The 16,352-nt window shown below is 39.8% G+C and overlaps 1 protein-coding gene across 2 annotated transcripts; it reads left to right on the top strand.

Moving 5' to 3' along the window:
- The first annotated feature begins 5,759 nt into the window (after window positions 1–5,759).
- Window positions 5,760–15,787, top strand: VCF2 (VCP nuclear cofactor family member 2). Of its 2 annotated transcripts, none has more exons than XM_069463766.1 (3): window positions 5,760–5,894; window positions 8,324–8,423; window positions 15,214–15,787. In XM_069463766.1, exons 1-3 carry the CDS (start codon window positions 5,878–5,880, stop codon window positions 15,439–15,441), a joined length of 345 nt encoding a protein of 114 aa, XP_069319867.1. In that variant the 5' UTR covers window positions 5,760–5,877; the 3' UTR covers window positions 15,442–15,787. The 2 variants fall into 2 exon arrangements, 1 of the variants encoding a protein (XP_069319867.1); XR_011231946.1 differs by lacking the exon at window positions 5,760–5,894 and adding an exon at window positions 7,137–7,322.
- Window positions 15,788–16,352: the final 565 nt, after the last annotated feature.

Below are 16,352 nucleotides of genomic sequence, written 5' to 3'. Positions count from 1 at the left end.
CAGGCTAGTTTTTTCAAGTGGCTGTATAAGCATTGGCTCCATAAATTCAACCGTAGTTCCTTAAAACTGTCTGGTCAGATCTGATTCTATGCATCATTCTCAAATATGCCACTCCAATCAAAGCATTGCTAATATAACAAATGTTTCCAATTATATCCTATTACAGGTTCAACAGATTCTTATTGAATTTATGCAAATAATTATATTGCCATGAAAATAAGAATATTCAATAAGTGTTTCCAAATTCTGTAAAGATCAGGCAGGGAGAAAAGATAAATTTTGTTGTTGTTGTTTGTAAGCACATTCAGGAAGACATCAGAATAAAACAAAAATTACCTGTGGATGACAAAAAAAAGGTCTCAAACTGGCCTTGGTTAAAGATCTAATGAGAGTTCATTTGACAAGAAAATTTGATTGTATCTGTGCACACAACAAAAATAACCAGAATTATGACTGATAGCATTATATCACGGTATGTCATAGACAGAAAGGGTATTGACAAATTTTTAGGAACTCATACAATTTCAGAAACAACATTTTACTCATACAACTATAACCTAGGGAAGCGTTAAGCATCCCTTTTTTATTTGACAATGCCTTTTCATGAAATTCAACATATCAAATATACCAAATATTTTTAACATTTCTCTTAAAAGGTGAAAGAACAAATCCTGTGAGATTGTCCAGGGGCCCTCTAAGAAATCTAAGGTCAGTTCAAGAACAAGATTTTATTTAGGATTTGATTTTGGGATGTTGTCAAAAACATCAAAAGATTTGAACACTTGATTAAACAGGATCACAAATCACTATGAAACAATACTTAGTTTCTCCTAAATAATCTAGAACATGATAAAAGTTAGCTGCACAGGAAATAATTCTGATAAGACATGAAATCTTGGTTTCCCAGGCAGATTACTCAAAAGGTAAAGAAAACCTTTTAAAATCTCTTATTAAGAACAGACCAATAGGGGTTGCACTAGCTTGCAGTCCCACCAGCAGTGTATGAGTGTTCCTGTCTCTCCGCATCCTCGCCAACATGTATTGTTTTGGGACTTTTTGGTAAAGGCCATTCTCACCGAAGTTAAGTGATATCTCATTGTGGTTTTGATTTGCATTTCCCTGATGATTAGAGATGTTGAACATTTTTTCATATGTTTGTTAGCCATTTTTATATCTTCTTTTGAAAAATTTCTATTCATGTCATTTGCCCACTTTTTGATAGGGTTGTTCGATTTTTTTCTTACTGATTTTCCTGAGTTCTAAATAGATTCTTGTTATCAGTCCTTTATCTGATGTGTAGTATGCGAAAATTTTTTCCCATTCTGTAGGTTGTCTGTTTACTCTTGTGACTGTTTCTTTGGCTGTGCAGAAGCTTTTTAATTTGATCAGGTCCCATTTATTTATTTTTGTTGTTGCTGTGATTGCCTTAGGGGTCTTCTTCATAAATTCTTTCCCTAGGCCAATGTCTGTAAGAGTCTTTCCTACGTTTTCTTCTAGAATTCTAATAGTTTCACACTTAAGGTTTAAGTCTGTTATCCACCGTGATTTGATTTTTGTGAGGGGTGAAAGCTGTGTGTCCTGTTTTAGTCTTCTACATGTGGCTATCCAGTTTTCCCAGCACCATTTATTAAATAAGGAATCTTTTCCCCAGAGTATGTTTTTGTCTGCTTTGTCAAAGATTAGATGGCTATACGAGGATGGTTTTATATTTGGATTTTCTGTTGTGTTCCACTGGTCTGTGTCCCTGCACTTGTGCCAATACCAAGCAGTTTTTATAATCACAGCCTTGTAGTATAGTTTGAAGTCTGGCAAATTAATACCTCCCATTTTGTTTTTGTTACTTAAAATTGCTTTTGCTAAACGGGGTCTTCTCTGGTTCCATACAAACCCCTGTGGAAAGCAATGTGGAGATACCTTAAACAGATTCAAGTACACCTACCATTCGATCCAGCAATCCCATTACTGGGCATCTACCCAGAGAACAAAAGTCATTCTATAAAAAAGACACCTGCACCCGAATGTTTATAGCAGCACAATTCACAATTGCAAAGATGTGGAAACAACCCAAATGTCCATCAATTCATGAATGGATTAGCAAAATGTGGTATATGTAAACCATGGAATATTACTCAGCTATTAGAAATAATGGTGATATGGCATCTCTTTGGTTCTCCTGGAGAGAGTTGGAACCCATTCTATTAAGTGAAATATCCCAAGAATGGAAAAATAAGCACCACATGTACTCACCAGCAAACTGGTTTCTCTGAGTGCACATTTGGGAATAACACCAATTGGGTATCGGACAGAGGTGGGGGCTGGGGGGAAGGGATGGGTGTATACCTACTTGATGAGTGCGATGCGCACTGCCTGGGGAATGGACACACTTGAAGTTCTGACTGGGGGGGATGGGGTGGGGGGAGGGGATGGGTGCATACCTACATGATGAGTGTGATGTGCACTGTCTAGGGAATGGACACACTTGAAGCTCAGACTCGGGGGGATGGGGAGGCATGGGCAATATATACAACCTGAACTTTTGTACTCCCATAATGAGCTGAAATAAAAAAAAAAACAGACCAATAATCCAAGAAAACTTTGTCATTCTAGTTTGTCAACATACAGATTTCATTTCCTTTGGATATACACCCAGAAGTAGTATTGCTTAATCATATGGTAGTTCTATTTTTAGTTTTTTGAGGAACCTCCATACTGTTTGCCACAATGGCTATACTACTTTATATTTAGCAACAGTGTGAAAGGCTTTCCTTTTCTCCACATCCTTGCCAACACTTGTCATCTTTCGTCATGGACTACATTTAGGGGAGAGACTAAGGAGACATTAAGCAGCTGTCTAGATGTCTCCAAAGCTGATCTGAATAAATAAAATATTCTATTTCTAATTAGCCTTTTTCCTTTTCAGCCTCAGGTAGTTGCTTTTGAGAGATCCTGAGTCCCCTGAGAGCTCGCGATGGGGGCGGGGCACCTAAAGTTCAAGTGACTGTAGGGATCTGAGGGGCTGAAGTGGGAAGGGAGAAGTCTGGCAGGGGTGGACAGAGGGATAGATGAGGTAGGGGTTTGAGGGGCACATATCAAAGAACTCAAGGAAGCTGAAGAGAAGACTGAAGGTGGTAAGAGGATGAAGGAAAAATGGAGGCGATTGGAAGGGAGAGGTCTTACAGGAACCAGCTTGGGGAAATCTTAAGTTTCCCCCAAAGGCCACTGAAGTTCCAACTTATCCTCAGCAAAATCATGCCAACAAGAAGGAGGTGTACAGAGCTGGCAGTGCATATAGTCAGCAGGGATTCAAGAAGGGGATTACAGCTGACTTAGAAGTTCCCATGGGAGAAACAATGTCAAATGGAAAGAAAAGAGAGGCCTCACAAAGGGCCAGGAAAAAAATTTTCTGGCCTAGAAGTTGAGGAGTGGGTCCCTACTTGAAACAAGAGAGCCAGGAAGAATTTTCCAGCCCAGAACCAAGCCCAAGAGTCAGGGAATGAATCATCCTCACTTCAAACAAAGAGCCAGGAAGAAAGACTTCAGCCCAGCAGATACCTTTCAAACAAAGAAGCCTGGGTCTCTAATCCAACTGCAAAGAGTACACTCAGAATCTTAAGAATGAAAATCTGGCCGGGCGCGGTGGCTCAAGCCTGTAATCCTAGCACTCTGGGAGGCCGAGGCGGGTGGATCGCTCAAGGTCAGGAGTTCGAGACCAGCCTGAGCAAGAGCGAGACCCCGTCTCCACTAAAAATAGAAAGAAATTATCTGGCCAACTAAAATATATATAGAAAAAAAAAAAATTAGCCGGGCATGGTGGCGCATGCCTGTAGTCCCAGCTACTAGGGAGGCTGAGGCAGTAGGATCGCTTAAGCCCAGGAGTTTGAGGTTGCTGTGAGCTAGGCTGATGCCACGGCACTCACTCTAGCCTGGGCAACAAAGCAAGACTCTGTCTCAAAAAAAAAAAAAAAAGAATGAAAATCTATCCTTACCAGCTTCAACAAACATTTGTCTGGAGCAGTGGTTCAGGGATCTGACTCACCAGTAGATTCTGGATCAACGAGTCAGAAGTGAAGACAAAGGCTTCAAAGGTGTACACTTTGGGTCCTATTTGAGAGGTCTCGGTGTCCAATGATGAATCTGATCCTATCCAAGTTGCAGATACCATAATTGTTAAAGAAAAAATTATTCATGACACTTGTTAAAGAATAATAAGACAGACTTTATTCATAACCATTGGAATAGGAATGAGGACCACTAACAATAGAGTTTCGCAGTGAGGGAGAGAGATTGGGCTCAACTTCAAATACAAGAAAAAGTGGGAATTTATTGCCAAGGAGCAAGGTGAGGTCAACAGATAGAAAATTACTAAGAGGAAACATCAGGGTACGGTGGGATTCTGGCTAAAGTGAATTAACAGGATTCTTGGTAAAGGCAGGCAGGATGATTAGCAACACCTGGAAGACAGTGGAGGATGAGGAACCTGATTAGAAATCCAAGGGCAATCAGATATCAAGGATGAGAGATTCTGGCTAAATTGACTTAGTAAGATTCTTGGTTGCCCCAGGAGTTTGAGGATGTAGTGAGCTATGATGACACCACTGTCCTGTAGCCTGGGTGACAGAGTGAGGCCTTGTCTTTAACTAACTAAATAAATAAATAAATACAAGTAAATAATTAATGCAGAGACCAACCCAAAGCCAAAAAAAAAAAATCAGGATCTAGTTGAGAAGAGAGTTCAGAGGAGTTGAGTAGAGTTTGGTCAAGGAGAAAATCTTCCTTAAGAACCTGGCCTCAAATAGGATTACATCACTTCCTCCAGAGAGGCAACAGAGATCACAAGTGCAGATCCAGCTAGCTTCACTGGGAAATGGTGAGCGTTCCTGTCTGATTGCTTGTTTTCTCAATCAATTAGCAGTGAATATCATGAGAAGAGTTGGTGCTAGTGTTTGTTTGGGTTAACGTAGGCAAAGGAGAAAGAAGATACAGGTGTGGAGGATGCAGACACTTTGTCCATTACTGGGTTGTTGCCAGGAGGGTAGGGAGATGGGAAAAAGGAACAGAGGAGGTGTGTTTGAGGAAAAGTGTTTATAGCTCTGGGTAAGGAAAGGGTAAGCTAGGTAAGGAAGGGCCTGGTGGATGGTGAGGGACGTGGTGTGGTCAGTGGACTGGAGGCCTCAATGAGGTTGAAAGCTGTAAGGGAAGGAGCTGGAAGGACAGGAGGTAGTCCTCCTGATGATGGGAGGGTATGCAAAAATAGGACATCGTGGAGGGGCACAGTCTTCCCTGAGGCCCAGGGCATGACCCTGGGTGGGGAGATTTAGGTGGAGAGAAGGAGAACATTGCTGAGAACACAGTGGCTCTGGTGGTAGCCTAGCCAGCCTCGTGGACGCTGAGCTCGCCAGGAAGGATCAGAGGACAGAGGGCTGAAAGGAAAACCGTGAATGCTCCACGTGAAAGAATAATGACAGGGGATTGGTACAGGTCTCGGACGTGGGGCAGCTGGGGCAGTCGTACCCCAGGTCCTGGACATCACCAGTCCCATACCTTAGGCACCAGCTCACAACAGAGTAGGGAAAGAAACTTCCAAGGGGCTAGCGGAACCGAGACTGGCACCAACCTCACTTGGCTCCAACGCGCAGGCCCAGAACCCGCCAATCCTAAGCCAACCCCGCCCCCCCGGACGTATTTCCGGTGGCGATGGGACCGCCTGCTGCTGTTGCCATGGTTTCGAGGGCGGAACTAGGGAAGCTTCCGCGCAGGGGTCGGTTCGCCGGGGCCATTCCGGCTGGTACCGGTCCATTCTCTGGTCCTCGTCTTCATCCTACTTGGCTTCCCCAGCTAAAAACCTTCGGGCTCTTGGGCTGAAAAGCAGCGGAAAAGATGGATTTTCCTCTGGGGTTGGTGGCTCTCGGTCTCCCTGGCCTGCAGATGGCAGGGCTGCGCCGTGGAGCGGCTCTGTTCGCCCCTCGCCCCGCCTTTTGCGCTTGAAAAAGCGCTGAGGAACCTTTTCCGGGAAAAGACGCTGGTTCTTCCTGTGTCCGTGCCAGCCAGGTCTTGGGGCTGGGGCTGCCCTCTTCTGGAGGGTCTCTCGCAGAAACTTAACCATCTGGGGACAAAACCCTTTTGTTTTTCAAATTGGCATTTCTCCTATGGGGCTGCCTAGGTACCCTAGCAACTTGTATTTCTGCTTCTTTGAAAGGTCTTGTCATTTTCTTTCCCCAAGTTGTCCCCGGTTTTATGGGCCTTTGTCAATACAGTATGTATATATAGAGTCAGTGCTTTCATAGTACTAGATTATAATATAACCGTTTTCTACTTGATTTTTTCCATTTATCATTTTATTTTCAGCATTTGCCCATGTGATTAGCATTTATTAAAAATCAATTTTATTGGCCTCGGCCTGATCAGTTGACTTACTGAAGGCCATTTAGCTGGTTGGTAACAGACTCAGGACAGAGCCTAGGTCTTTTCAGGTTCAAAGCTCTTTCCTTAATTCAATAATAATCTCAATAAGGTTTAAGTTAGTAAATTGTAGCACAGAATTTCCTTGGTAGATATGGTGGATCTTTACTGTTGCTCCATCTTTTGAACAGCTGTCAGTGTATTGGCTGTCTTTCCACAAGGACCCTGCCCTGCATCATAGTGAATTTATAGAATGAGATTCTGGAAAGCATTCCAAGGTTATTTGATCCAGTGTTAAAAACCTACAGTGTAGCTTGCTGCATTGGATTATTGATTGAAGTCATGTAATGAAGTGTGGTGGGGAGGGGGTATAAAGAATACACCAAATGTGAATTTAGGGACCCAGTTACCATTATTATTGGAATTAGGAACACACTCATTTAACAGTAAACAGTATGTTTGACACAAGCCAGATCTTACTGCAATGTTCTTTCTCTCCCCAAGTCCAGCTAATATTTCTGATGCTGCTTTGGCATGTCTCACATACCTAAAAAAAATTACATATTTCCTATCTCCTACAGAAAAAGCTTTCTTTTAAACAGCACTGTATGCAAATAATCTGAATTCATTTATGCTGGCAACTTGTTTTTGCCATAAAGATGTTATTTGATTGGATATATGATTCTTCACTAATTTTCTTTTTCTGTAGGGTCTCATGGAGGGCCTTGAACCAGGCCTCAAGAGAACTTCCCTTTTGGTCCCAGCTCCACCAGCCTTACTTATTTCACTATCTAGTAACTTTGCTTTTCTAGGCCTGCTGTTTCCTCATTTTTTTAAGAAGAGACATCAGGCTAAGTTAGTAGGTGGCACAGGGAGGCAGATCCAGGGAGGGGTGTGGTTAAAGAGCCCCTGTTCCCAGCACAGTAAGTCCTCTTTTTTCTGTTATGTATTGGAATTTCATTTTGTATGAAAGATTTTTTTAATTTTAATAAAGAATTTGAATTCCACTGGTTTACATGATCTCCAAGATTCCCTCTGGGCTTAGTCACCCAGATATAAAAGAAAGATTGCAAAGAAATGAACTTATAAAAATGAGTAGATTCAGGCATCCTTAGAAGTACCATACACTTAAAAGTAATCTCTAAGTAGATGGCTGGGGAGAATGACTGATCGATAACAGGGTGTCTGTAAGAATAACAATATCAAACACTGCCATCTGGTTACTCGCTAAGAGGGGACTTGAGGCTAAAGGTGTACTCTTACCAATCATTAAAAACATTTTTTTAAAATAACACCTTTATTGAGATATATTTCACATACCATACAATCCACCATTTTATGTGTACACTTCAATGGTATTAAAAACATTTTTGAGGAAAAAATATTTCAAGGAAGTAATCAGCTATAATGTCATGGTGACAATCAAGTGAGGTAACTATTATGTCATAATACTACCTGGTATAGCAACAGTTGTTATCTGACAGCACACAAGAAATGTCTTCAGTGTCCCTAGACCACTTGGACGAGGATCTTAAGAGGAAATAGATACGCATGTTTTAAGTATTATGGAAGGGGTTAAAAATCATATAACTTAGACTTGTAATTTCAGGAAATGGAGATAATGGACCTAATTAGGTAGATTTTGAATACTTAGCTTTGTAGCTCTTTCTGTTTTTATTCCCAAGTATTAATTAAAATTATGAAGTTGAATATTGGAAATTGAACTTACAGTTTGACTTGATTTAGAGTTCCTGTTTTATGTTTTTCCTCTTAGTACCTGGTGATTTATGCTTCCCACTTTATTGTAATAGCAGACAATGACTTATATTTTCTCAGACAAGATTTCAGATTTAAATACAATTTAAGTGTCCAGAAGATCAATTGTTGAATGATTTTTCACACTCTCTTTGCGTTTTATTTTTAGGAAAAGAAAAAGGAATGCCAATAAAGAGGACAACCAACAGTCCCCCCCGTCCAAAAGAAATAAGAGAAACTCCGTCTTTCAGGATTCGCAGGATATAAAGGTAGGAAATATAGTCAGATAACCTCTATTTCATTCATTGCCTGAGCTAAATTATCTAATTTGTACTCTGCAATTAAAAAAATCTGTCATTTCAAGAAATCTTCATAAAAGTATTCTTACGTGATTGCAGTGGCTTTTGAGCTGGAGCTCTTAACCACAATACACAGTATCACACAGAAGATGGAAGGCAAGCACCAAAATACATTGCTAGATATAATTGGGAGGAAGGTCCTGGACCTTTCTCCAGTCATGGCAGAAGGAAATTATAATCTTACTCCCCTTAATTTTAGAAGGAAAATATATTTTAAAGAACATAATTATATATTATTAGCTGGAGGGAAATTCTTGATTTCTAGCTAAGAAAATTGAAAAGGAGATTTGTAGTGTGGTGGGGGTTTTAGTGATTTCACAACGTTTTAATAGTGCTCGAACTGAAGAGCTTGATTTCACTCTAGAGGACTTAAATTTAATGAGTAGTGTTTATTAATACAGTATTGTTTTCATTGATGTATAAATTAGTAGTAGAGTATTAAAGGAGCCTTATAAAATCTTTCTGGATGAATCCTATTAGATAACAACTAAGTATAGCTCACTTTTCCCTTTTCTGAGAATCTTCCTCCTGGGACCTCTAAAAAGGTAGTGATTTTTTGAGATCCTGGGCAGCTACCTTGAAGAGTAAAATGTAACTAATTTAACTTATGTAATTGGCTCTCAAGTACTGGCCTTTCTGTTGGATATCTTTGCACATGTAAGAGTATTGCTCTTTACTGTCAAACTTACAACTTTACAAATTATACCACCACTTTTCCTGTAAATCCTCTAGTACATAGGTGTGAGACTTATAAAAAGTACAAACAGAAAGACCCAAATGTTTCTGTACAAATCTATCTTACTTTCTAGGAACATTCATTTTATTTTTCAGATTACTGAGTAGTACCAAAAATTGAGAGTGAAAACTTATAAAGATATATACACAAGTGGCTTACCTGGAAGAGATCTCTGCCTTTTTCTCTTCCCTACTAGAATAGGAAGAGATTTTATGTCCTAATGCTAGAATTTCAAGGGAGTAGAAGAAATAAGACAAGTGAGAGAAAAACAGAACCAGCCCCCCGCCCCGCCCCCCATAGATTGAAAAGTAGAGTTCTGTGAATCTCTGATTTTTTTTCAACTAGTAGGAACTATTTCCTTGTCAGGTGATTATTTTAAGTAGTATCAACTCAGATGACAGCTGGAACATTTGACAAAATTTTTGGAAAAGCTTTTTCTCTTAGATTCTTAGGCATTTGGGGCCATTCTCTTTGCCTTTGATCACATATATTCTAAGAAAACTGCTTTGGGATACTTTTTGGGATGAAACTGTTATTAAACAAAATAATGGTTGTTATATGTGTTATCAAACCTGATGGCAAAATGGGAGCCTTCTGAAATTACCTTCTACTTAAAAGATGCATTTAAAATGTAGGGACAAGCTTTTCCAAAGATGGCCTAATATGTTGCAAAATTCAAGAAGGATTGCTCATGGAGTGTACTAAGCATCCTAAGCACTTTCGTATTACAACTGAATGCTAAAATCTCAGTTATTTCAATGAATTACAGATAAACATGTCCAACTATTTTCTACAGGTGACAATTACCTATCAGTCTTTTTTTTGTGTTTTTTTATTTGTTCAAATCCTATTTATTCAGTCGAAATGATGATTTGTATAGATTTTTTATATTTGTATAGATTCTATTATGAATTCAGTTTTTGAGCAGGAAAACAACATAGAACTCACTGTCTGCTCCAACTTCATCTGTGAGGGAAACTGAGCTATAGAAAGCTTAGATTATCTACCCCTCAGCTCAGAGCAGTTAACACATGAATATCATTGCCTGGCTAATATGGAAAGTGGTTGTCATTCAACAGCCTAATTAATTTGGTGTCTCATGGTTCATATGATTCCACAATGTTTCCGTGGTATTAAGGAATATAGGCCTGTCATTTTAAATGCATTGGAACTTTGGGAACACATACCTTAAGTGCTCCAATGGACTTGGTTAGGCTAATCTGTTTTGCTTACTCTAGGTTTTGCAGGTGCCTTAGAGTAACATTCCATTATTATTCCAGGGATGGAATGTGTACTAGGGGTGAAGTTTTTTATTTCTCTTAGGGTTGACATAAGTCAAAAGCTCCGAGGCACGGGGGGATGGAGTTGAGAGGAAAGCTGGGGCTTGAGAGGGTAAAATACTGGATTCATCTGCTTTTCCAATTAAGAAGAGTTATATAATTCTCTATCAGAAATAGACACACGATTTCCTGCTCTTTTTTTGTGAAGACATCCCATAATTAATATCCTTCCTCATCGCTTTGGTTTCTGTTTACCCACTGTTTCCTTCAGTAGCCTGTAAGGAGCTCTTTGCACTCCCTAACTCATCTTGTGTCTACCTTATTTTACTCTCAAGTACTGTGTCTTTTCTCTCCCCACTGAATTCAAGCTGTAATGTGTATTAAATGCCTTTTATTTCTCACCTCCCTTCATGTAACTACTCACTAAACCCCACCTACTCCACTGCTATACCATATGTTGGGAACATCTGAGACTTGCTAAACTTCATCGCCAAATATTTACTGAGCACCCTCCATTTGTCCTGAGTGCTTGGGGTCAACTTAGGTGTCTCTGTCCTTTCCTCACTGTCTTTTTTCTGTTCTACTGCTCTCTGTATCCAATATATCCCATTCTTTCCGTTTCCACCATCCCAATTCAGGCCTGCATTGCCTCTTGCTTCATACGTTGCAGAATTTCCGAGGTGGTCTTTGTGCTCTCGTTCTCCCCGTGGCCCATTCATCTATTAGAATCATCTTCCTAAATGTAGATCTGAGCATGTATCTTATGCTCAAGCACCTGTTCCTGCAGACTTCTTAGCATGCAGTTTAGGCTCCTGATAATGTAGACATATCTTCTCTTGCATATTTTGCCTCCCACTAACTCTCCTCTGGGAAGCACCAGCTGCATCATATTTTCCTAACTTTGTCTCCTCAAAAACTCTTCTTCAGCCTTCCTGTGCTCTTGTTCCCTCCATTTGTCGCAGCCTTCCTATTAATATTCTTCCCATCCTCCAAGGCCTCGTTCAGATGGCTTTCACGTTCAGGAGCCTCCCCTGTGTCCCCAGTCAGCATTCACTGCTACATTGAATGTATTGCAATCTTACCATTGCAATAGCTCAATGCTGTCCTTCTCAAAGTACTGTATTCTTCTTGACTAGGCTCCGGAATTACCTGTCGAATCCCTAAGTAGCACAGACAAAGCACCTCCTTGTTCACAGCAGACACGGATATATTTGTGTGGATAGTGGTTGGGCGTCAGGACAACCTGTGCATACTTGAGAGCCTCTCAGAGCTTGGGCCCTGGCATGTGTAAGGGAGTCACACAGTCAGAAAGCCCCAGTGGTGATCCTGATGCCTGTTCCAAAATAGAATATATAATGGTGAATCTCTGCTGGCCTCCAAGCTTCTTTGGTTAGGGGTAAGCATGTAGATTTCAGTCTGACCCAACTAATCTAAATCCTGCCTTTTCACAGAGACTTGGACCCCGGGATTTTTGTGAAATACCTCTGTGAATTTTGCATAGTGATATGTCCTTCTTGAGTCTTCATTAATGTAATTTTACTTTTCTCTGTGTGTTAATTCGCAAGGGCTTCTGTTCTTCATTTGCCTTGCCCAGATAGCAGCACTAAACCTACATTGAAAACTCAGAGAACAAAGAGTGAGCTTTGTAACTGTCAGAAAGGATAAGCATTGTGATGAGAAGTTTCTGTGAGGAATCAGGAGAGTGATGGAAAGGCTTTATGTATTGGGGGTCTTTCTCAATCCTGAAGCATTTAGAAATCTCATTTATTCTCTGGTAATACAATTTGCGATCTTTCTCAAATTAAGAGTAGTAGGGTAAATGCTTCTGGCTGGGCTAAGATAGCAGTTTCAAGTGTCAAAACCATACACCAGCAAGAAGCAAACTTTTCCTCCCAATCAATGTAATGATGAAACAATTACTTAAGTGGGATATCTCACTATTGAAGGGGAAGCGTGACAAAGCCCGAGTTGCATGATATAAATTATGTTTATTAGGTAAACAGCATTATTGGCCTAGAAAATACTAGTGTATATGACTTTGTACATGGTCTTTGGTAGGGTAAAGGATGCTAAACACTCTTCCTAAAATCTCATTTATGACATCACAGTTTAAATCTGTTTGAAGTCAGTGGTAACTGAATTCAACAGCAGGAGATTTTACTTGCTCTTGTAGTAGCATTCTTTAGTTTACTTATATCTGAGTAAAATGTTTCTTTTTCACAAAAGAAATATGTTTGTAGCAGATGAGTTAGAAAGTGAAGACACAAAAATAAAGGTTGAAAAAATGATTTAAAGTCCCAACTCTCTCTCTCTCTCTCTCTCTCTCTCTCTATATATATATATATATGCACACACACATATATACACATATGTATAGGTATTGACACATTAAACAGAAACATTTTAAAACCATTTGAAAAATCTATACACACTGATTTGTAACCTTTTCAAATGATGTCAAAGGCATCTTCATTTATCAGTATATTTACAAGTATATCATAACTGTTACTGGCCTATGAGCTGCTGTGTGAGTGGAGGGACTATAATTTACCCACTTCCTTGTTTTCCAACATTTAGTTATTTCTGGTTTTCAGCTATGAAAAAGAGCTGAGAGTATAAACAATGTGTTAATGTACATTTGTATATATGTCTCTACACAATTGAATTAAAAAAACGTTCTAAATGAACCGGAAGTTAGAGGTAGACCTGTTTTTATCTTCATAATTATTCTGAAGAAATCCATTTTGGCCTGTGAATTTTAACGCACCATACCTTTTCACAGCATATCATCACTCTAGGGTTACATGATAGTGTAAAATGGATATGTTGTCGTTTGAGATGAAAATTTAATGCATCAAAAATGATTTCTACTTCTTAGCTAATTTTTCAGACAGTACCTTGAAACAAAAAACGGTAAGGAAAGCCAACTAACAGGAAAGAAAGTTGTGTGTGGTCGGTTTGTTATCCAATGTAACAGCTTAATAGCATTTTGAATACTCATAACTTCACTAGTCCGTGGTGATAGTGGAGGTTCTAGAGTTTTAGCCTCAGGCTTAGGAAAATAACTTTTTGGAATTTTCTGTTTGAGTTGGCCTTCACATTTAATCCTTGAGTCAATTTGATTGCTGTTGCTGATAACTCTCACATCTGACTTCATTTGATCCCTCCTATCTCATGGACGGTTCTTTTAATATATGTTTTCAATTGGCTAAAGAGGAACAAAGGTTGTCATTTGGTACCTGTGGACAGTGTAGTCTGGGACCTAAGCTGAGTGGCTCCAAATGACCTATGGACTATGACCCTTCTTGGTTTAAGACTTTTTAATGTGACCTTTGGAAAGAAATTTAATACTGACAGTGTCAAATACTGTAATTTAGATAGGAGTCCTCACCATCACATTTTCCTTTGAGAAACTGAACATTGCAAGATGGGGAATGCTTGAAAAGGACTGCTTTCAGAGAACCCTAAGTAGCTTCTGCAACATGACAAAGACTCTGAGTCATGTAAGTTCAATGAAAAAAAAAAATTCTATCAAAAGGATGGAAAAGCATGCACCACATGTACTCGCCATCAAATTGCAACTAAATGATCAACACTAAGGTGCTCACATGGTAGTATTACTCACTGGGTGCCGGTCAGGTGGGAGGGGCTGGGGGCTGGAGCCGGTGGGGGGAGTAAACCCACAGCTAATGGAAACGGGGCACACTGTATGGGGGGAGGACACGCTTGTAACCCTGGCTTGGGCGAGGCAAACGCATTTCATTAAGCGAAATGTTTGTTCCCCCATAATATCCTGAATTTTTAAAAAAAGTAAAAAAAAATAATAATAATGATAAATTATGGATTGTGGAGTAACAGAAAAAAAAAAGACCCATGCAGAGGATAGGGTGTCTACTATCTTCTACTGACTCAGCTACTTTATCTAGCTGAAGGAAGTAAGTTCAATAAATCAGATTATTGTGTGAAAAAAACTTCTTAAGTGCAAAGACACACATATTCTACCAAATGCGTAAATATAAAAGAACAATGAATGCTAGTCTTCAAAAATGCAGATAATTAACATATAACTTTGATAAAAAGTATGTGAAATGCCTTTCAGGGTACATGGGTAGTCTTGAATTGATACAGGAGGATGATACGTGTCCACCGTCAGGACATAAGTACAAAATCATCATTGATGTGCATATATGTCTGTATGCATGTATGTATGCATAAATGTATGTATCTAACAATTTATTACGTTTATTTTAACTTGTATCAAAAATACATCTTATTTTTATGGTTACTATTTTACTGCATCCCATAGCGTTATTTGGTGCTTTGCCTTGGAGGATGGGAACTTACTTCTCTGATGCGGTTATTGGAATAAGTGGTACAAGCAGGGGCAGAGGATGCGTGAAGGGCTTTGGAATTAGAAGGCCTGTGTTTGAATCTTCATCTGCCACTTCCTAGCTATGTGACTTTGGGCAAATCAGTGATGTTGTCTCCTCGGCTGTAAAATGGGGGCTATTCATGCCAATGTAATCAGAGGGTTGTTGTGAGGATAGAAGGAACTCTCTTAAGTGGCTGTTCTTTGTAAACCGTTAAGCCTAGTATTGAGTTTGATGCTGCTATTGTCCAAGGCAAGTGGGAGAAATATTATAATAGCACAACAGGAATCCTCCTTCTGTCTTTCTCCTTGCAGCCGTCAAGCAGCAGTAATGATAGGAGCTGCAGCAGTGTTAACAGCCCAGAGAGAGGAAGCGGACCAGAAAGCGACGTAAACCGGATCGTTACTGAACCCAGCGGGAATAACCCTCAATTCTGCTATGAGGAGTATGCACTGTGCCAAGGTCCTTACGCCCGCATCAACCAGATCTTGAAGGAGGCTCACTTCAATAGCTTACAGCAGCGTGGACAATCCCCAGCGTAATGAACCCCTAGGAGCTCCTTATTCCAACGTAAAATTAGTGTTTTAATAAAAGCAAGTGCATCCCCGAAAAAGTCTGCTGGCTTTTAGTCTATATGTTACATAACCAGTGAACGGGCAATTGTTTACTTGAGGGTGGGCTGCACTGTTGCAATTTCAAAGGGGCTGTGAAGAAATTTTTATGGGATTGTGTTCGAGTTGGGTGTCCAGTTCACATTAAGGTAGCAATGTGAGGAAGCCTCACGTGTGCATTGAATCCATAGTAAGTCCAATTCAGATTAATTTCCTAATCTGTGAATTAGAAACTCCACGTCAAACATCTTTTTACAATGCAAGTCTTCATTTTTAAAAATTCAGTAGGCTGGTAAAGAGTATATCATTTTCATAAAAACAAATAACAGACCAAAAAAACCACACCCCAAAACTTCTCAGTTAGGATTCCAAAGTTATAAGAAAACTACATTCAGTCTTGTGCTGAAATGAACTACCATACCCCCCCTCAGAAGGTAGAAGTTCTATTGAAATTGCTCTGTAGTTGTCGTGGCAACAATTAGACCCAGTTTAATCCGTGAACATGAAAACCTCTCCCCAAGCTTTGTATTTCCAGGGAGAATGTTTGTTTCTAAGCCTCTTGTATCCTCAGATACCTCCTGTATCATGAATCCTTCAGAGTGTGTTCTTTAGACTTAGTAGAAAACACTACACGATTCGATCAGAGAAGTACGTGATAGCGTTTTGTCATAGAGACACATTTGTTATATCAACAGCCTGTGTAATCTCATGGCCAATTCCATGTGTTATGGCTAGAGTTGATGCCGATAAAGTGTAAGCTATTAGAATTGATGTCTGAAGTAACAGGAATTGTGGGACTGTGTCGGCCACCTGTCCACTTTATGCAACAAGGACCCTTTCAC

This window comes from Eulemur rufifrons, chromosome 30 (assembly GCF_041146395.1).
Source record: "Eulemur rufifrons isolate Redbay chromosome 30, OSU_ERuf_1, whole genome shotgun sequence".
Taxonomy (NCBI): Eukaryota; Metazoa; Chordata; class Mammalia; order Primates; family Lemuridae; genus Eulemur; species Eulemur rufifrons.
This window is presented reverse-complemented; position numbering and strand designations above follow the sequence as displayed.

Excerpts from the sequence above, each read along its gene's own strand:
- VCF2 (XM_069463766.1), top strand. Across the intron at positions 8,424-15,213 it reads AGGATTCGCAGGATATAAAG|CCGTCAAGCAGCAGTAATGA; the intron begins GTAGGAAATATA and ends TTCTCCTTGCAG.